This window comes from Squalius cephalus (assembly GCF_949319135.1).
Source record: "Squalius cephalus genome assembly, chromosome: 14".
NCBI classification, from domain to species: domain Eukaryota; kingdom Metazoa; phylum Chordata; class Actinopteri; order Cypriniformes; family Leuciscidae; genus Squalius; species Squalius cephalus.
The window spans coordinates 17,934,628-17,957,747 of NC_137135.1; the positions used below are offsets into that span (position 1 = coordinate 17,934,628).

The window sequence follows — 23,120 nt, forward strand, 5'->3', positions numbered from 1 at the left end:
TGATGAAACACTGGATTGGTTTTGTAAGGTTACATAAGCGTTCAGGCTGCAATGTTCTGTAAAACCTAGAAATTTCATCTTCGGATCACAAATGAAGGTCATGTTGATGAAATCTGAGGGGTTTAGATCCGATCGCTTTATATGATAAATAGATTGAATTAAGGCTTTTATTCACATAAACATTCATTAACTCACACATCAGTTGTAAACGGAAGCCCAAGCATGTTAGCTTGACGTGCGAGAACCAATGAGGTTCATTCTCGTGTGTTGCGCAGCACATTTGAGCCTCAAGAACCAGTGAGGTTTGTTCTCGAGCATCAAGCATGTTCGGTTGAGCTTCTGTTTATGTTCACTGATCAATGTTTATGTGTTAATAAAAGCCTAAATTAAATTTGTTCATCATATTAAGTGATCATGTCTCTTCAGAAAATTTGGACTAAACCGTTCAATTCACATGGATTAGTTTTACGATCTCTTAATTAACTTTTTGCGTCAAAGTGGTAGTTGCATAGCTGTCAACCGAAGGACAGAAAGCTCTCTGAAAAGATCTTCATTTTTGTTACGAATTTGAACGGAAGTCTTACAGGTTTGGAACGACATGAGGGTGAGAAAATGTGGACAGAATTTTCATTTTTGGGGTGAACTAAACCTTGAAAATGATCTGTTTTAAAGGGGCGGCTCCTTAAGGACTTGTCAGTAAATGGCCTCTGTTATGATTGGCTAACGTCACTGCATAGGAAACAACGCCCGTCGCTATTGCACGCGAGTAAATGTTTTGAACACATTATCCATATAAAAACGTAATTTACAGACAGAGCATTTTGAAATTGTTTAATCTGGAGTCAAATTCTCCGAACAAACATATAATCCTCCGATGTGATTTTGTGCACCATTAAAAATAACCCATACACTTGTTCCTGACGCTGGGATCCTTCTGAAATCTGTACAGAGAGGCAAACAAGCTGTTTAAACTGAACGCATCAAAGCAAACATTGATTCACTCTTCCATTTATCCTGTTGTAGGCAGACTCGAACATGTGGAGTACGTCAGACATTGAACAGTTATCTGTATACTGTATCCAGTGTAGATCATGTCAGTGATTATAATCTATTTGCTTTTGACGTGATGCTCACATCCGGTGTTGACAGGTGCCAGCCATTAAGCGACTGAACAATAGTGGGTGGGGTCTATGCTACAATGATGTTATACATCATTTCGTCAATGTCTTGTTCTGGAGGCAGTCATATGCAAATGTATTTGCCTATGTAACGTCATAGATCCCACAATATCCAAATGAGCTGTTTTTGGAGCTCGATTAAATAAATGCTTTGTTTATATGAGGAGGATGTTTTAAGCTATACAACTTAAAACAAGACGTCTTATATGTCAAAAGCTCGAATTTCTCATGTCATGACCCCTTTAAAGACAAGACAAAAACATGGTGTTATCATGGTACCAAAAAAACAAAACAAAACACGGGATTCTTGCTAGTGAACACAATCAGTTAGTTCCAGGTATGGTGACTTTTAAAATGCGGAGGCACTTGTTTTAAATATTTGGATAGGATCAGTGATACCCATGATACTGTAGCAGATTCTGGTGTTCATTATTTGTCAGATGGGATTGCAGATTATGTTTGAGACTCTACATAGCAACCCATCAGATTGCCATTTATGTACGGCACAGGCTGCATTTCATTCAGGCTATGGCAAATTAGCATATTTATGGGAAATTTAGCGAAAAGGTACGCCATTAGTTTGGTAGTCAGTTCCTCGCATATTTTGTGTCAGCAAACTGGAAATGAAAGAAGATTGAAAATGAATTTTTGCAAGTGAAATTGTGTTTATGGTGCGGCATAACGAAAGGATTTGCTGCAGCTTTTGCATGTTTACACTCCTATTGATCAAATTCTTAATGCATGTCAGCAGGGCCATCCACCGCAATGCTGAACCAGACCTACTAATGTTTAGAGATTCAATGCATCTTGTTCTCCAAAATGCATGAAATAGAGGGAATATCAAAGAATATGTAAGAAAATATCACAGGCTGGAAACATCAGAGAAACTCGCAGTTATCTTTAATATTTGTGAATCGATTTCTTGACATGTAAAATGGAGAAATCAAAGGTTATTTATGTGGTCTGATGCCTGTGCCCGTGATGCTGAAAAGCTTAAAAGCTTCTGATGCTCTTCTGTTAGCTCCAGTGGGACAGTTTGTTCTCATACCTGTTTTTCTGTGTCTGCCTGCGAGGATTCACTTCAACGTTGGACACAGCAGCATAAGCACTTTCAAATTCTCACCCCTGTCTCTTCCCTGAATGAACTGGAGGTGAAGACATAGAGTCAGTAGTCCGAATCAGGAACACTAAGACAATAAATGTAACCAACTCTCGACAGCTCTTTTTTATTTAGCCTGTTTCTCCATAATCTGCGCTTAATGTTTCATGAGATTTTGTGCTGCATTTTTATCCCGTTTTTGTTCTCACCGGAGCAAATGCACATCAATAATGGACGTGCTTTGGGGTAGCAGAGAGAGAAAGCGTGAAGGTATTCTGTTAGTGTTTGACAACTCTTCAGCTAAGAGCATTAGGACAATGGCAAGTCTTTCTAGAGTATTACCTCAATTGCGTTTGGTCTATTTGGCGTCAGTTCCATCTACAGGAGGTAAATCATTAATTTTACAAACAGAAACTGTCGTAGTAGTGAAACTAAGGTGTTGACCCCAATTCTGGGCTGAAGATTGTTCAGGGAAATAAGCTAGTCGTAAGCTTCCTATGAAAAAGATGTCTTATTTTTCATGTCACATTGATGGTTGCTGTAATTTATCCATAGTAAACTCTCATTGTATTTGGACTGTCCAGTACATGCATTTTACTTAAGACCTTAATTGTGTGTGTGTGTGTGTGTGTGTGTGTGTGTGTGTGTGTGTGTGTGTGTGTGTGTGTGTGTGTGTGTGTGTGTGAAATCATTCTAATAGGCGGATTTGCTGCTCAAGATCCATTTCTTATTATTCTTATTTTGTGGATACGGTGATATATTTTTTCAGGATTATTTGATGAATAGAAAGTTCAAAAGAACATCATTTATATAAATTATTTGTAAAAAAAAAAAAAAAAAAACTGTCACTTTTGACCAATTAAATGCTTTCTGAATAAAAGTTTTAATTAAATTAAAATGTTAAATAGTTCATTAATAATTATTAAATAATAATTAAACAAATATTACAAATATTACTTTTTCCAAACTATATGTATATATTTTTTTATATATATATTTTTCTTTTTTCCATTTATTTATTTATTTTAGATGTTTGAGGTGCTGCTTTGTTAAAGGTGATGGGAGTATTTGTGCCACTAGCAGCACCAAACAGAAAAACACACACAATCACACAAAGATTATTTCCAAAATGCTTGTAATATTGCCCTATCCGCCATTGTGTGTCAGAAAAAGCACCACAGAACCTCAATGTTTCAGGAAGAAAAAAAGTCTCTGAAAAAATTATACGCTTTTTACATTTTATTTGTGACTACAGTATGTTGTGAAACACAAGACACATTTCCACTGGTGTGTGCTCCTCCCTCCTACATCAAGATCCTGCCACTTCCATATCTGGGACAAAGGAAGCCTTTTCCATCATTTCACAACCCTGTTATTCCCGAGTGGTAGTAGGGCACCAGATGGGCTCTGACCTGGATCCGTGGTCTTCGATTGTGAAGGTTATCCATCCGTGTTTTTGCAGATGCCGAGCGTTGAACCTCTAGTCAGCGGCCATTGCTCTGATCTCCACAAAACTAAGCCACCACGGCACTGTTTACATTCTATGAATAGAACCACATGTTTGATTAAGCTAGCCCAGTGTCAGAGAGAGGATGTGGAGAACAGCACCCACAAGGGTCGCAGTGAAGTAGAAGCTACTGTAATCTCTTGGTGTGAAAAACTCTCACTACTTTTTTATATGACACATTTGATGTGCAACATGGTCTGGAAAAAAAACAAAAAAAAAACACAGCACACCTCTGGGAATTGTTACTTGTGATGGAAACAGGATTCGTAAAGAATTTAATGACTCAACGATTCTGGTTACTCCATTCTTTTTTTACTTGTAAGGAAAAAAAATGTTTGGGAAAAGAAATGCAGTTCCATTCCCAACGAATAATTTCAATAATCAATCAATTAAAACAATTCTTGCTAGGTGTGTTACACACTTTTTTTAATGACTTTTCACAGTCTTTTTAGAGCTGGAATAAATGCAGTCTTACTCTAATTCTAAATTAAACAACTGTACTAAACATATTCATATATATTTGTTATAAAATACTACTGAGAAAGCTCATAATGTGTATCTTTAGCTGTATAATATACAGTACCTAAAAAGAACTGGCTCATTTTATCAATCGTTTGGGAATCAGACCACTGGTTGCACACTTTTTCACTAAAAAGAACCAAATCATTAGAATAAGTTGTTCTGTAATTGGCCTACACTGGTTGTGCTATCTGGTCACGCTGTACTGATATTTGTTAAAATGTTGAATTGGTTCTGAATAAGAACCGGCTCTCTGTTTCTAACTGGTATTTATATTTATTTATTTTTTGAAAGAAATTAATGCTTTTATTCAGCAATGATTCATTATATTGTCAGTAAACAGTATTTGTTTCAAATAAATGTTGTTATTTTTATTAACTTTCTTTTCATCAAAGAATCCTGAAATAAATGTATCATGGTTTCCAGAAAAATATTAAGCAGCACAAGTGATAAGAAGAAGAAATATATCTTGAGCAGCAAATCAGCATATTAGAATTATTTCTGAACGATCATGCGACACTGAAAATTCAGCTTTGCCATCACAGGAACAAATTACATGTTAAAATATATTACAATAGAAATCACCTATTTTAAATTGTAATACTATTTCACAATATTTCTGTATTTTTGATCAGCCTTTGTGAACTTCTTTTAAAAAAATCTTACCGACCTCAAACTTTTGAACAGTGTAGCCCTTTCAAAAGTGGAGGAAACACATAATGTAAATGGCCATCTATGACCTTGGTGACCAGACAGCCATTGTGTATCCTTAAAAAAAAAACACATCCACTGCAATTATCCAAGTCTGCCCTCTATTTCAAGCTTTGACATTAAAAATAAATAAAGTAGCACTTATGGTTTGAGAGACTGACCACTTACTTTCGAGATCTAGGCAGTCTTGTGTTGACTCTCCCTGTGTGGCTACATGGTTAGGTTGAGCTGAAGCCAATCGCGGCTGAAATCTCACTGCGTTGCAGCTAAAAACAGGCCTAACACATACCCTTATTACCCTGTCCCACGGGGGATAAAATAAACCGCCTGTTTAAGCAATACTTCAACCTGTTAAAGGCGTATTCACCCTTTGGGTCCTGTTAGCATCGCTGTGTACTTCAGAACGCTTATTTAATTAGCGACATGTCTCAGTTCCACATGAAGTCGTCGGTGGAATAATCCTGTAATTTGTAATTAACATCCATAACCTTTTGTTCTCATCAGATATTTGAGAAATGCTTACTGCATACTAACTCCTGCAGCTCAGTTCTGTCTCTCTCACGTCTTTTGTTAATGGTAATCACTGCAGAAAATCGGCATGTCTTATATTAAGTAGACAGGTTTACTGTACAGAAGACACATGTTCGGTGCCTGCGCTCGCACAATGGCTCACCTGTTTGGCTCAAAGCGTTAGCTGTGGGTGAACAGATTATTACTCAGTGTGGGCTCTCCAAAACGTGTGTCGTATTTATATATATGGCAAGATTTAGCAGTCGAGGGTGGATAAGGGAATGCAGTGGTGAAGAGCCGTGGATTCTGTGCCAGGCACTTCAGTTGAAACACACCTGCATGCTTTTATTCACTCCAGCACTCTTGTGGGATTGAGCTTTTCATAAATGTATCAGTGAGGGTCAAAGACTTTTTTGCATTGACATTATGTTGAAGAGTTTGTGTGGTGATTATTGCACCATGAAGCTTCAACTGATGACTTTCAGGTGATAACCCTATTTGTATTAATTCACAATACATTGTGTACATTTTCTTTTTCTAGATTTTTAAACAAATATTTACAGAGCCAGGAACATGACATGGACAAAAATGTATATATTATGGCCACAAATTAATAATTTGTTCTCTTGTTTTAGTAAATTATGGGGACAAATTAAGAATTCTTTCTCATGACTTTTTAATTCGTTCCCTCATTTTAGTAAATCATGGCCACAAATTAAGAATTCATTCCCTCGACTTGTTAAATTCGTTCCCTCAGTGTAATTTAACTAAAACAAGTGAACACATTGGGAAAACATTATTACAATGGGGCCACGATTTAGTAAAATGAGGGAACAAATGATATTATGCGCACAATTTACTTAATACGAGGGAACAAATTAGTCAAACGTAAGTCGTGGGAAGAAATTGTTAATTTGTGGCCATTATATACACATTTTTATTTCTGCATATCAAATGCAGGGCTCCTTAATAGTTAGATTTTTACTTTTTCTGAAGAAGCCCCAAGTCTGTATACTTTATGGCTCAGCTCCTGCCTTCGATGTAAGTCTTGAAGACTTTTTCTTGGAACGCACAGTACTTATGTTCTAAATTGGTTATTGATCATTTATTAGAGAATATAATTGTATTGGTCCATATTGGATGTACATGCTAATGTTTACATTTAACTCTAACCCACAACTAAAATAAATAAGTAATTTAATGACTGTTAAATATAATCTTTTACCAAATCTCCAAATGAATATCCATTTTTCATACTGTATAATTATAATGTTGTAATGTCTGAGTTCAATTTAGAATTTGAATATGTTTGATTTTTTTAGATACATCAAATACATTCATTTTGTTCTGAGACAAAATCTCACCTTTTTTAATTGTCCACCAGGAGAACGTTATGAAGAAATATCATTAAGTCAAATCACTTATAATAGCAAACAGTATTGCTCAACAAGCCTCAATATCTGATATGTTCATGTCTGTAGTATTAACAATGCATTGAGTATGAGCAACATTACCAAATATCCAACGCTATATGAGAACGTATTTCCTCAAAGAACTTTATGTACTGGTGCTTTTTATGAGTAATGTGAATATATTATAGTGAATAATACACTGATCTGAAGAGACTATAAAGTAAAATCTAAAACTTTGAAACTCCAAAGGATCATAAAGCAACTCATGAAACACTATCCAGCACAAAATGTTCCTTTTTAAGAATCCCACTGTGTAGAATTTGCCACTCTTGGCTTTCTTAAACACCCCTCCTGCTCACATCAGCCGCCACTCGGCTTGACGGCAGGTCAGTCGTAACAAATTTGGAGGTGATAAACTGTGAATGGCTTCCCTGGCACCTGTCCTAACAGCAGAGCTCTGGGAATCCCCAAAGTCCAGTCACTCATTTTTAATCGATGTGTCTTCATCCGTCCGTGAGGTGTGGGGCAGTAGTGCTCCAGTGGTGCTGTGTCCGGTCTAGACTTCCTCTTTGCCCGTGACTCCAGCTCTGGCTATTCAAGCGGCAGAGGAGGCAGTGGGGAACCGGTAACCAGCTGCAGGTTGACAGGAGATAAATGGCTCCATTAGTGTGTCTGGGCCGCAGGGTGGAGTCTGACCCACTGGCCCACCCAGCACCACAGTAAGCCACTTACAAACATCAGACAACATACTTCCTAATTCTGGACGGACCTGCCAGGGAATGCCAGCACAGTGGGTTACCTTGTGTCCTGGCTGCGAGGGCCTATATTAAACCATATGGATGGTAGGTCAGTGTTATAGGAGGTTTATGAAAGATTCCGGTGTCATTCTAGTTTTACTTCATGTCAAATTCAAATATTTTTGTCAAAGTTTGAGGAAATGTTTAATTTCAGCATGAATTGGATTACACTATATCATATGGTATGCTGGATTGCCATCTTATCGACCACCTTGCTCTCTAGTTGTCAGACACGTAAAAATCCATCTCAGTCAACCACTAGATTGTATATTGTAGGCTATATTTAGAAAAAAAAAATTCTGGAATGGACAAGTACTTAAACTGATGTAATGATGCATGTGATACTAGCCTGAATTACTGACCCAGATGGAGTTTGTTGTTTAGACATGTTTTCATTGTATGAACATATTTCTCATATGACCTACTCCACTAAGGACAGTGACTTTTGTTTTGTTTTGTCTATGTGTAAACCGGTAGACTTTCTATTATACCAGATAGATAGATAGATTAATTTGTGTGTGCCCACCCTTGTAGCTGACTAGTCTCTCTAAAATTAAACACAGAGAAAGTTTCAGTGACCCTTTATATGAGCTGTAAGTAATAATTGTTTCATTATCATTGTATGCATATAATTCAAGGAAGAGCAGTCCTTAAAGACATTTTAAAAGTGAATTGCCCTTTTTGTTTTGACAAGGCTAATTGTCATTGTTCCAGAAATGCCATACTTCTCAGTGACGCATGGGTGTTGGTTTTTCTTTTTCCTAACAGACACAGAATAAGTAGAGTCCCAGGAGAGCCTGAGACTGGAATGCAACTGCCATCTTTTAAACTAGCTTTGCTTAGAATTTGTATTTTATAGAGTTACCTTGACATTATTTGAGAAAGATGACATTTGTATTACCTTGTATTATTAGCAAATATATCAGCAGCTAGGCTTGCGTTCAGGCAAACATGTTACGCACCTGATATACGTGTGCATTTGCGATTGAGCACTAAGTGGCTTTGTTAAATCATTACCATATGAGTCATCTCTTATAGAGACTGCTTTCCGTCTTTTTTTATTCCAATTCAACATCAAAGGAAGAAATAATGCCATAATCAAGCCAAGAACAGATCAAATAAACCAGACTCGGCTCTGAGATCTTGTGCATGAGTGTTTGTGCCTGAGTAGGGCTGTTCATGAGCAAAAGCAGACTCTGATCAGCCTCCATATGGAGCACTTCATCAGAATCAGATTATATGATGTGGTGTCTTTCTTTGAAAGGAGTAAACTGTTAGCTTCTCCACTTCTCCAATCTATCACTTCTTCTGCTTGTTACATTTAAACTAGACATTTACATGCTAAACCTCCTGATGCTTTCTGTATGTTTTCAAATATCTGCATTAAAAACATCAGATCTGTATAGACAGATCTGCTGACCTCATCACCTCATTGTGACCTTCATTAAAGGTGCAGTAAACGATTTTTGGGAAACACTGTTGAAAGTGGATCTGGCCGAGCATCTCAACAAACTTGTAGCCAATCAGCAGTAGGGGGCGTGTACACTCATGATGGGGGAGGGGAGAGAGAGAGCAAGAGGGAGATTTGAAGAAAGACTGTAGAAAGAGAGATGGCTGAGAGACATTACAACAGAGAAAAGGTCAGAGGAATATCACTGGAAAAAGAATGGTTATGATCAGGCAAGAGCTTTAGGACACGCGCAATATTAGAAAAGCTTTCCATTTTTGAAGAGATTGAAGCGGGAAGGCCTGAAAATGGATGCCGAGGTTACGTTGTTTCTGCTTCATACACGAGTAACATTGGTTTTGAGTGTGTGCTGCTGGCGACTAACAGTGAACTCTTGCTTGCATATACTCGTGTACTGTATGTTAATTTTTGTTCTTCTTTGTCATTCGTCATCTTCACTTCTGCTATGCCTGTTCATGCATTGTGGGGGTGGAGCAATGAATGGAGGGGTGTGTTTGATTGGGATGATTTTTCACATGTCAACAGAATTCAACAATGATTCTCAGAAATCACTGCACATTCAAGTCCCGCCTTAAAAACAATTGCTGACTGTTTCTTCTCTAGCAGAACTGCCAGATTACCAGGCAAGCTTTTGCTCTTTTCTAATCTAAGTCCTGTGTGTTTGGATAACTGTCAATGGAACTAACGGTGGCAAACAATTTGAACTTGTATAGAAAAGTTAAGAGCAGTTCTGTTCACTCACGCTAATGGTTTCAGCCCGAGTTTCAGCATTTGCTTCAATTCTGTTTCACAGTCTCCACAAGTTTTTTAGTCAGTCATTTACACTCAAAATGTGTGTGTTGTGAGGTAGAGAGAAAGAGTTTGTAACTATATTTGTTTAAAAGCATACAAAAAGTACTTTTGATTGGCACTCCTTTACAGGATCCAAAAAGTCCCAGATTGGCGAGCAAACTTTTTTTGGAGTGTTTCACTTTAGTCTGTTCTGTTGTCATCTCTGACATGATTTTGTGTCGTCTTTTTTTTTCTTCTGTTTATGAAGAATGGCAACCAACATTAAGGTGCCACCTACCATGTTGGCGTGTCAACTAGATGATGGATTATTTACGATATTATCACATCATCATGGGTAGTATTAACATGATATCAATCTTTGATTTTTAAATATCATGGTTATTGTCAATACCGGAATAGTGTGACACCCCAGCTCAAACTTTCAATTATTCTTTTTCTCGCACACCACTCCGGCTATCCATCAAGGTGACTATCACACAAGGACACAAACTAGTATTACCATAATATCTGCATGTTATTTATTTTTTCCAGTAATGACTTAATCCAGTTTCCCACTGGTCCACTGCTGCTTTAATCACATGCTTTTCTTGGCTTGCCGTCATAAGTGCCTGTCGAGTTAAAGGTTTAATACAAAATCTCAGGATGTCTGCTGACTTCAAGAGATTTTGGCTCCTCACTGGAGCTGTCAGATATTTTTTAGTAGCAGTCAGAGGCTTCAGGTTCCCTGTCAGAAATGGCAGTAACTTGCTGCTCCAGTAGAGCCGTGTGTCTAAAACATTCTGACACGCTCAATAGCCATTTAAGAGGATGGAGCTGAAGCCTAATGTGAGAATGATAGGATGGAGACGGACGGTGTCGTTGTTAGATCAGAAGGTGCAGGGAAATGTGATAGACTAAGGCAATATGATCATATCCTTTTACTTGTGCTCGGAATCCTGCATTGATTTGTATGCAACCTCAGAGATGGAAATCGTTAAAAGCTACCGAGGTGTCTGGCGCAATCAATATGAATTCAGGCTTAAAGAAAAAATTAAAGCTCAAATAATAATAATAATCATAATATATTACTGAATGAATGAAAAATACAATTATTAAACAAACTAAACATATTATTAAACATAAATAATATTATTATAAATATACTTTTAATTTATAATTTTTTTATAATTTATTTACTTGTTTATTATTTATTTTATTAATAATAATAATAATAATAATAATAATAATATGTATTATTATAACAAACACCACTATTTTTGTTTTATTATTTATTTATTATATTTATTTTATAATAATAGAAATCCTACAGTGGACGCTTCTAGTTTCAACTTCATTGATTATAATGAGTGATTTACATTTCTGCTCATGTCTGGTGTACACATGGTGCCAGAAACACGCCTGACATAAGTATATTTTAGAATTGCATGCGATTAAACAGGACGTTTTACGACCGACTTGTCGCTCAGACAACCCAACAACTAATCAGTTTTATAACTGTATAATTTTGCACATCCCTACTTCAAAGGTAGTAATAAAATTTCATTATATACTATAATTTCTTTATAATTTCCCTTTTTGTGTGAATGTATATGTTAACCAAACAGGCAGTGTATCATCACACTGCATGAAGTACAGTTCATTAGCTGAAAAGACAAACACATTTTAACATGCAGGCTGGAGGCACAGGTGCCCGTGCTCAGTGATGTGCTGTGCTGATTTGGGCCCATTCATATTCATCAATGCAGAAACATTGTAATCTGCTAAAGCCCCTCCATTAAAACAGCAGCGATGTGGCACGAATGTATGATTTAAAATAAATGTGTAGGAGTGGTTTTACTTCAGGGGGTTTAGCTTTCCTTTAAACTGTCTTAAGAGAAGTGATGCATCATATTGGGTCTTATTCAATGGGCAGAGATGGTGCTTGATGACATTGATTTGCTTTGCTGAAGCCCAACAGGTGTGTGTGTGTGTGTGTGTGTGTGTGTGTGTGTGTGTGTGTGTGTGTGTGTGTGTGTGTGTGTGTGTGTGTGTGTGTGTGTGTGTGTGTGTGTGTGTGTGTGTGTGTGTGTGTGTGTGTGCGTGTGTGCTGTTTACTGTTCCAAAGCATATGCGTATGAATAAAAGTGAATGGAATATCATGTATCCTCATCTGTCAATGACAATGCAGCTTGAAGGCAATCCTTGATCATGTTTCCATGTAAAACTGTTAGCTTAAACATGCTGCCACTATTGAGCCAAATATAATGCTTTGTTGTTAACAAATCAATGTATGCTTGCTATCGTTAACCAAACTGCTTACAACTAGTGATTTTCCGCTCAAAAAGCTATCTTTTACTCTTAAAAATAAAGGTTCCATCATTTGCAGCAATGCTAAAAGAATGCTATTTTTGGTTCCCCAAAGAACCAAAACCAAATTTTTAAAAGAACCATTTTTTGTCTTAGTGTGAAGAACATTTTTAATAATCTATAGAACCTTTTTTCACTATAAAGAATCTTTTGGATTGGAACATTTCCATGGATGTTAAAGGTTCTTCCTGGAACCACAGATGCCAATAAAGAACCTTTATTTTTAAGAGTGATTTTTTTAAGAGTGAACAAAAACATAAAAACCTTGTATCCTTTTTGTTTTTTGAGCGGAATTTCTCTTTGTGCTGCTTTTGCCACACTAAAGTTGCTTGCCACTAACCCGTAGCTATCCGCCGCACAGGTGACTGACCAGCTTCTGTGGGATTTGATGTCACCTTTAGATCGGTTCAATTGAAGATGGAAACACTGGAGTCCGAGCTGACGTGTCCAATCTGCCTGGAATTGTTTGAGGACCCCCTCCTGCTACCCTGCGCCCACAGCCTGTGCTTCAACTGCGCCCACCGCATCCTGGTCTCGCACTGCTCCAGCACCAAGCCTCTCGAGTCCATCTCCGCCTTCCAGTGCCCCACCTGCCGCTACGTCATCACGCTCAATCAGCGCGGCCTGGAGGGCCTAAAGCGCAATGTGACGCTGCAGAACATCATCGACCGCTTCCAGAAGGCCTCCGTCAGTGGGCCCAACTCCCCCAACGAGAGTCGCCGGCCTCGGCCCTACAGCGCCACGCTCGGCGGGAGCGCGAGGGGCAGCCCCGCCAGCAGCGCCATGTCCCTAGAGCGCGTCGGCTGCCAGTTCTGCGATCAGGAGCCCCCACGGGAGGCGGTCAAGACGTGCGTGACGTGCGAGGTGTCGTACTGCGACCGCTGCCTGCGGGCCACGCACCCCAATAAGAAGCCCTTCACCAGCCATCGTCTGGTGGAGCCGGTGGCGGACGCTCAGCTGCGTGGGCTGGCCTGCTTGGAGCATGAGAACGAGAAAGTGAACATGTACTGCGTGGTGGACGACCAGCTGATTTGCGCTCTCTGCAAGCTGGTGGGACGGCACCGCGAGCATCAGGTCACCTCGCTTAGTGATCGCTTCGACAAACTTAAGGTGAGTCCTGAACTTGATTCTTAAAGCAAGACACCCCAGATGAATAGGGTAGAAAATGTAACTAATAGATATCAATGTACTGATCATAGGGAGCCCGGGAAGTCACCTGTAGGAGAAAAAAAAAAACAAGAGCCACAAATCATGGCCACAGTTTTTCAATTCGTCCCCATAGTTTATAAACCATACTCACAGATTCTTAAATTGTTCCCTCGGTTTAACAATCCCATCCCTAGAAATCTTTAGTCTACCATCACAAGAGCAGAACAAGCTCACAGTTTGTTATCAAATCTCATGTTATCAAATTTTTTTGTATATTGTATATTGTTTTATTGTGTATAATTAAGTTGAATACATCAAACTGTCTTAAAGGGATAGTTCACTTTGAAATAAAATTTTGGTATGTTTTAGCTTACCTCAAGGGCATCCAAGATGTAGGTGTCTTTTTTTCCGCAGTAGTTTCAATTTTGATATTTTTAGGTCAAACCGTTCTTGTCTGACAGCCATATCATGCAGGTCTATGGTCACGGTCTCAAAGAGCATGCACAGAGTCCAAATTAAAACAATTCCCCATCGTCCAAATGAAACAACTCCCCATCGTAAGTACACATTGATGGCCTAAGACACGAAACGAGCGGTTTGTGTGAGAAAACGAACAGTATTTATATCGTTTTTACCTCATAAAACACAGCCACGTCCGAGTGATCTGAGGGCGCGGGCGCTTCCTGCTGTGTGACGTGTGCGCAGACTGGTGCATAGGTATATATACACTAGATTTCGCATTAAAGACATTCGTTCCATAGCCAAGGCGACATCTAGTGTATATATATCTATGCACCAGTCTGCCTACACGACACACAGCAGGATGCGCGCACGCCCTCAGATCACTTGGACGTGGCTGTGTTACAAGAGGTAAAAACTATATAAATACTGTTCGTTTTCTCACACAAACCGCTCGTTTCGTGTCTTAGGCCATCAATGTGTACTTACGATGGGGAATTGTTTAATTTGGACGATGGGGAATTGTTTTAATTTGGACTCTGTGCATGCTCTTTGAGACAGTGACCACAGACCTGCATGATATGACTGTCAGACAAGAACGGTTTGACCTAAAAATATCAAAATTGAAACTACTGCGGAAAAAAAGACACCTACATCTTGGATGCCCTTGAGGTAAGCTAAAACATACCAAAATTTAATTTCAAAGTGAACTATCCCTTTAACTGCATGCTTAAATTATATGCTATAATTTGAAGCAGAATAGACAAAGACTTAATAAGAATCATGTGTGTCAACTGTGGGAATGGATAGCGATAGCGAACAGATTATGAATTCGGGAGTACGGATTGAAAAACCGAAGGTACATTTATAAAAAAAGAAACATTGTTTTTTCCTGAAGTGCCTTGCCTTAAGCAGCTGTTTCTATAATCAAGTGCTACTAAGACTCATCTAAATGAGCAATAGAAAGGGTTCTTGTTGACTGATTTTAAGCGAAATAGTTCAAGGTAATCTCTTTTATAAAATCTTTGTTGTCCTGCATCATGTACCATCATTTATGCAAAATTGTTTTTTTTTCTCTTTAGAAAGCTAATTTCATTTCATTAGCATCAAGCTAACCCATTCTGTGCAATATCTGTCGGCCTTCATAGTGGAGTGCTTCATGCATAGTAGCAGCCAGAACTGCCCAGCTGTTCCTTTGAGCAGGACTCATTATCATATTAGATGAGTTTGCAGTCCCTAAAGCCATTCTCTGTTCGACACTGAAACGCAATGCTGACCTACTACAAAGAGCCTGATTGCTGAATCAGGGCTAAAATACAGAAGCTCACAGAGCCACAGAGCTCCCAACCTGTGAATACAGTCGCGCCCCGTCAGTATAATCATTCGCAGCTGCAGAAGGTCAGAATTACATCCGTGCCTTGTTTTTTCAATGCCATCATAACTTCAGAGCAGTTCTTTATAGGTTTCCTCTAGATCAGCCTCCCATTACCTCTATTATCCCTGCAAGGGTCGAGTTACAAGAGAAGAGCAGGTTAAGGTCGCTTGTGCTATGTGCTTGTTGAGTTCTCATGGGGTGGATTTGTTAATATGAGCCCACATAGAGGCCTTTACACCATCATAATCTTGCTCCCATGAATAGGCCGCCATTGACTTCTGCATCAGCATTATAATAGCAAGCATAGAGGGCACATGTGATCTCCCTGTGATCTCGTATCCCGGTTGACCTCTTTGTTCACACCAGCTCACACAAAGGAAATTCCGATCATTGATGCATGCTCGCCCAATCTGGTTTTTGAAGAAAATGTACGAGGCTCTGCTGAAACTGCCTCGATTGTGGTAGCACTTCATTGTGTGTTGCTGAAAGTTGATAGCTGAGAAAGTTGCTCTTCTTTTGTCCCAAGGTCTTCTTGCAGGGAAACAGAAAATAGGCTGGCAATATGCAAAGGTTACAGCATCCAGATCGACATTTAATTTCCTCTAGGAATCCCGGCGGACTGAGAGGATTACCTCAGTTTGAATTACTCATTGGAATGTTGTCTCCATAATTACCTCTTGCGCTGTAGGTGTACACATTCCGCACGGTCTCTGTAACAGTCTTGATGCTTTAAAAAAGTTGTGCTATGTGTAAAATAAGATGCCAGGTCTAAAATGCTCTTTTAATGCAAAACGTCTGGATTGGGTTTTGTATCTACATTGCAGAAGCTTATTCAAATGTTCCCCTGCTGAAGCTTTGAACCTGTCTAACTTTGAACTTCCAATCCACAACCTGAGAAAGAGAGAGAGAGAGAGAGTAAAGACGCCATCAGGGCTCAGGGCTTCAAACTTTTAATCTTTTTCCGGCTCAAGTAAAATGAGAAATCCTTGTTTGTACGTAAGCTTCATGGTGGATGATGATGTTGATTCAAACAGTTTCACGCGTTTAAATGAGCTCTGCCATTTCCTAGTCAACATTCGCATTGTGTTCGTGATTTAGTCAAATGAAACTTTTGTGCACATTCATGTGAGTTTTGGTCCCTGCTTGTAAATCAATGTCCCTTTAACGGTGCGATCACAGCTACATGCTAAGAAAGAGTTATTTTTCTGTGGCCACGAAAATATCCTTTATAAGAGTTGATAGACGATCAATACTAAGTGTTCGCTGGACGAACAGATTAATTGATTGTAATGTTAATTCAACTACATCAAGTTAATTCTATTAACTGATCCAAATATTACTATTTAATTATAGCAAGTTATAATGAATTATTTATATTTCCCTTTTGAGCTAATTTGCTACATGCTCGTGCCCTGAAAAAAAAAAGAATTTGTCTGTGAGTAAGGGGCTGTTTACACAACACCGTTTTCAACTAAAAACGTAAAACTTTTTATGCGTTTTGCCCGTACATTTACACGACAATGGCGTTTTAGGTGCTTGCAAATGTAAACCTTTGAAAACGGATTTCAAAGTGCAAGTTTTTGAAAATGTAAAAATGAAGATGAAAATGTCTCTGTGTAAACAACAAAAACACGAATCTCTGAAGACGATGATGTTACACATGTTTTACATGTTCAGTCTATAGTGTTTCCCCGCCATCTAATGTCCTGGCAGCAGAATACAGCGTTTTTAGTCAATTTCGCGGATCCAATGATGTCGCCTCTACGCAGAAAACTCAAAGGAAAAACTTCTTCGTTTTAACTCCAAACTTTTGAAAGGTAGTGTATAAAAATACTAGCCTGGCAAGCCAGACCTATAACAAGATGCTGGGTCCGGCAACTCACCATAGACACGCTCAATCCGAGGGGCGGGATAAACGGCTGTCTTTCAAATTCCCTCTGCACGCAATAGGACAGCGCTACAACCAACCAGAGCGTTTTCCCAACAGCGGAGCTAGTTGATAGATTCAACTTTTGCCATATCTGGCCGGCAAAACTACGAACACATTTTCCTTTTTTTAAGAATGACATTAGTGCCGTTCTGTGCTCTTTTCTCAAAGAAAAACCTAACTCCAAGTCCTCCAGAGTCGCGGACAAAGCCGATTCGAAAGACTGTTCTCCAGCAGCTCCGCCATTCTTTGTTTTCAAGTGGCAGGTAACCGTCGCAACTCTGTCGTCATTATGTTAAGCCCGCCCCGCCTACTCTATACACGACGTGATTGGCCTGACCCAATTTAGGTTTTTGCAGCTCGAAAGTTAATGGAGAGTTGCTAGACTGCCCTGGCTGCAAAATACATTTTGCTGCCACTAGGGTGCGTCTAGATTTCTAGGCTATAAAAATACAGTATGTTTGATAATTGGGTTTTCAGTGTTGATCCTCTCATGCTTTGTTACAGGCAGCTAATTGATTGAAGAGCAGGTACTTCAGTCATGGCGTTCAACTTTGTGTGCAATACTTCAAGGAGCTAATGAGCTGCCATTCGTTTATAACCTCATCAACACCTCTTCACACAGTCTCCACTTCTAAACAGCAGCAGAAATGAGCCAAGACAAATATTATGTTTAGGCGTGCACTGTCCGCTGCACTCAGCATGTGCCTTCCATCCTTCTATTGATCTCACCCGTCTCCTGCGTTTGAACGTGACTTACATGAGTAATATTGGGCGGTGGGGCCTTCAAAGCATGACAGCAGTCTCACAAACACTCAGGGATTAGGTTTTACAGAGCCAAAACACAAAATATGAAAAAAAGTGGCGATTAAAGGCTTAATTTCTATTTCGGAAAAGTTGCAAGTCGCAGCAGTCAGCTTTGATTAAAGTTCCACCCGGTTTGGCGTTTGGGCCTCTTACTCTAAGCTCCTTAGGGAAGCAGTCTATCTTCTCACAGATATATGAGCCCAGCTCAGCAGACACCAGCTCGCCCAATTCTGCTGCATTCAGTGAGCCATCAGTAGGCCGCTGGGGTCATTTTCAAAAACAGACAGTTTTAAAAGCCAATAGAGCAAGTCAGCTGAAAAGGTGCTTGATATGGCCTGGGCTTTCCTTCCACCTCAGCCTCAGCCAGATTTCCCTACTGCAGCCACATTAGACTGGTTTTGCCTATCCTTTAGCCCAAGGTGTTTAGTAGAGATAATGCATTAGGCAATATAGCATGGCATGGCATGGCATGAATCTACGCATTATGGAAATACTCCTCATTGAGGGTAATGAAAGGTACAGATTTTCTGTGCACTTACAGCTGTGCTCTGACTTACACCCATATTCAGAGGACAGACTGTGACCCTCAATATTATAGTCAGTGTAGCAACCTATTTTGAAGCGGTAGCTTAAGATACAAGCCAGTCATACTTTAAAGAAATTAAATGTTATATTAATAGACCACCAAAAAACTTTTTTTTTAAAAAACAAGCAAAAAAGAACAACAGTAATGAACAGCAGCATTTGTTTTAAATATTGTATTATTTTAGTCAGAGCCATTTCGTTCATCTAAGGGGCTTTAAATGTTATACTTTTAACAGGCAAATTCCCCGAACACATCCACCTACGCAATCTTGATTATATTCTGAATTAAGAAATCATTATAATGCAGTCAAAAATAATTTACAAGGAACATAAATAATTACTTTACCTTCAGAGTCTTTCGTTCATCTGAATGGATCGTTCACGACAGATATATAACAGCTACAAGTCACAAGTGTATGCACTACTTGCTTAATGCAAGCACTATATAGGATAAATCACTATACAGGATTTACCCTATTACACTTTATCGACCCGAATTGATAGGTCAAACAGCAAACATCCACCAACAAATAGTCTATAAATTGGCTGTCTTTGAGTTCACATGAACAACGGTTAAATTATTCGTCGGGCTACAGAAGAATACCATAATTCCTCCGTTCAATTAGGCCTAAACCATCGAGAGTCACGCAGACCTATAACAACCCAGCCACAACACATTTTGGGAATAACATGCCTTACCTTAACACAGAATGGATTTCAAGGACTTCGCGCGCAGATCAATGGCCTCGTTTATATTTTTTTCATGAGTTAACATGAGTGGAATTTGCACCGCAGCGCACCACACCTTGATGCTCATGACAAGAATAGCATGTTTAGTTATCTTTATTGAAGTGAATTACCGGTAGGTTTAAATCGCCGTCCTGCATGAATGAATGATATTTTTGCTATTTTACACATAATAATCCACGATGATCACATTACACAAAACTGAAATTGCACGTCAAAATAACACATTGTCTATATTTTTTGAGACCCCCCAAAATTTCACAAATCACGTTTTCAGGGGAGCCCATGTCTTATTAAGGGGAGCCGAGCTCCCCCTAGCTCCCCCGTAGTTAGCACCCTGATTTTAGCACTAATATTGAAATTTGTTTTAAAAAATTATTCTGTACTATATTAGAAAATTAAAATCAATTAAAAAAAATCAATAAAAAAAAAAACCTATGTATAATATAAAGTAACTTGTTACTGGAAAAGCTGTTCTGATTTAAAAGCAGCTAATCTAGGGTCACGCTACTGAAAAGCAGTTAAATCAGTAGCATTTCTCCTTTTAGTTAGTTATGCCCCAAGTCTGGTAATAGTCTATTAAAATAAAAATGTGTTTTTATGGTTTTTGCTGCTATTATTGCTTTTTGGAACATTTTTTCTCTCCCATCTGTATGGAAGCATGCCAGTTTTTTGCAGCTGCGTGAGAACAGAGTGAAGCAAGAGTGCTTGTTGTTTCTGTATGTAGGCGTTCCTAGACATTCTTTGGGGCTTTTTTACTCTCTCCTGTATAAGCCTGCACATACCTGGCACATGATTGCGTGCAAAAATGACCACATGTGTGTAATGCATGGTGCAAGCTGTGAAGAGATGTACTAGTGACAGGTTATCAGAGGTGAATATAGAGGCTTGTTATTAAACTGCTTTGAACCTTTCGCTCCCCATACACAATTAATGCAGAGAGGAAGTGAAAAGCTTTTAAGAGCAGTGAAGTGGAGTCATCAGCCTTACAATGTGATCCACCTTCTTCTCTCTTCTCTTTGGTCTCCAAGTTCAGGAGTTTCTTGAGTGCGGGGGGGATAATGTGGTGTTTCTTTGCTTTGTGCTGTGGTGTGAAGTGCAAAGCACCACATATATCATCTTCCAGCTGCATACATGATGGACAATATCAGTAATGCTCAGAGAGTGGGATTAAAAGCTGTACTGGCTCTGGTTTTAAGAGATTATTCCACTCAGTCTTGCCCCTCTTTGAAATGGGATTTATGTATTAGTAATTCATGTAGATTCTTTTGCACTCATGTTCTACCTTTATTTCTTATTTGACCTGTCGTGGTTCTGTAAAGTTATTTGCGCAAGCTGTTTTGCTTTGGAATGCCGTATTTAAAGAGTTAGTTCACCCCAAAATGAACTGTTTTTCTAAACATATATGACTTACATTCTTCATGTAACAAAAGGAGAAAGTTTGATGCCTCTGTTGGTCACTACATGAAACTACAATGAACAGTCTAAAAAAAGGACACAAGTATCAAATAAGTATACTGTATTACAAGTCTTCTGAAGCTATACAATAGCTTTTTGTGACAAAAATAAATAAAATAATTTGTGAATAAATAATTTTATTTTTATTTTATTTAATCAGTTGGTTCAATTCACAAAAACGATCTGAATGATTAGTTCACGAATCAGACTGATCCGGTTCTTGAGTTCAGTCAATGTCGATCTGTTTCTCTAAAGAGTACTTTAAATATACTGCTTGTTATGATGAAGATGATGAGGCAAGGTGTATCTCCAGATCTTAAGCAGGAGAAACATTTATTACATAAAACAAAAGAAAAATTTCCAACAAGATAAACAAACAAAACAGTGTGCTCAGTCATACTCAACACTAGACCAAGAGCTGAAAGAACTAAGGCCAATATATAGCCTACACAAGATAATGAACTGAATACAAAACAGGTGTGATATAATCAAAGAACCAATAAGTCATCATGACAACCAATGAAAACATACTAGTAACCATAACAACAAATGAAACAGGAAATAATGAATACAAATTAAAAGTCCTTGAAAATTAAACTGAAATAACAACCGAATGTGGTTTATTATTATTTTTTATAAATTAACCATCCAAATGAATCGATTCACTTGATTAATCCCTCAAATAGCTTAACTATAAAGCTTAGCTGTGTTTAGTTGATTAAAAAAATAAAAATAAATGTACACTATATCACCACATGTTGGAAAAAGTAGCTTGTTAAAGTAAAAGCTATTCTGTTTTAAAAGCAGCTGAGCTACTGTCATGCTACTGAAAAACAGTTAAGAGTTATATAGACCACTTTTTTGATAACCATTTTTGATAAAAGCTGTGCAAATAGCGACCAGGTCATTCTTCAAAACTTTTCCTTTTGTGTTCTATTGTGAAGAAAGTCATACGAATTTGGAATTTTCACTCAGCCTTTTGATTTTTTTTTCTCTCCCTGATTCTCTACCGCAGACCTCACTGTGGTTTTCACACAGAATTGGTTTTGTTCAAGCTTTGATGTGGTGGCATTTATCTGCATTCCTCCATCTTTGTCAGTCAACAGTTTTCAGGTTCAAGTGCGGTTCCTAATACGTTCTTTACTGTGTTCTGCGTGGGTTGTGGTCGATTGTGAACAAAAATGCTTTGTCTTTCCATCTTTTCCGGCCATGTTTTCAAAGATCAAAAATTGTTTAATTGCTCCGCATCCACTTCCATCCGAGCTATTCTGATCCCAGCAGTTTAAAAGTGAGGTTACATGGGTCATCCATTATCTCTGCTAGGGATGCTTGGAGCTTTTCCGCCAAGAGTTGGAATGTCAGAAGACAGTCCAAGGTAGGAATTTCCTGTGGCCTCTCTCAGTCAGGAAAGGCTGTGGTCATTCCAGCTCATCCTGCATGACTGAAGCATGTTGTCCAACAGCCAAGAACACTGCCTGTCCTAGGAGAGAACAAGATTGTGTGAGACCACAAGCACGTCTGCATTGATTCTGAGAACACTGTCCTTGTTTCTTGGACTCTGAGGAATACCGAACCAGCTCTTCCTGCCCTGGGACACTCATTGACTATGACAAGACCCCCCTCCACCTATTCTTCCCCTTCGGCTTATCTCTACTTCTGCCAATGAGTTGAAGAGACAGACAGCTTGGATCTTATCAGAGACCAATGAAGGTCACTGTGAACATCGAACAAGACGCAACAAACCTAATGACCCCATGAAATCAGGGGTTTGTTGTTGTTGTTGTTTTACAGTATGTTGGTCATATGAATGGTATTGTCCCTTTTTTTTAAACAAAAAACAGACTGAGGCTACTGTTCAAAATTTTGGAGTCAGTAAGATTATTTAAGGTTTCTTAAATAAGTCTCTAATGCTCACTATTTTACCAAAAATATTTTAATAAATTCTAAAATGTAATTTATTCCTGTGATGGCAAAGCTGAATTTTGAATTTAGACTAAATCAATCTGGGTCAAACTGGGAATTTAGGCTAAATCGATATGCAATTTAATTCTCACTATTGTTATTTAAACATTTAATATAAGCAGATGTAAGGGACTATTCAAATTTTGATATGTGTTAAAATATCACATTCTCTATTCAACAGACCTCTATAAGCAAACTTAAATGAACTTTCTATCTTCACCAGCGAGGAAGTATTAAGTTGGCACAGTTGGTCCTTAGAGCATGCCTTGCTCTCAAGTCTTACTCATTTCATGCATTTAAAAGAGTCTGGAA

At 38.6% G+C, this 23,120-nt stretch overlaps 1 protein-coding gene across 9 annotated transcripts in view; it reads left to right on the plus strand.

The window, feature by feature from the left end:
• The window catches only part of mid2 (midline 2), a 102,718-nt gene that overhangs the window by 28,285 nt on the left and 51,313 nt on the right, over positions 1–23,120 (plus strand). For 5 of the 9 annotated variants that reach the window (XR_013823497.1, XR_013823502.1, XR_013823503.1 and 2 more), the window contains exon 2: positions 12,701–13,449. Coding sequence is in view for 1 of the 9 variants with exons in the window: in XM_079892552.1 (XP_079748678.1) it covers positions 12,757–13,449 (693 nt within the window). In the remaining 8 variants the exon portion in view is untranslated. The remainder of the gene's footprint in view (positions 1–12,700; positions 13,450–23,120) is intronic. The other 4 variants (XR_013823498.1, XR_013823499.1, XR_013823500.1 and 1 more) reach the window with 1 other exon arrangement.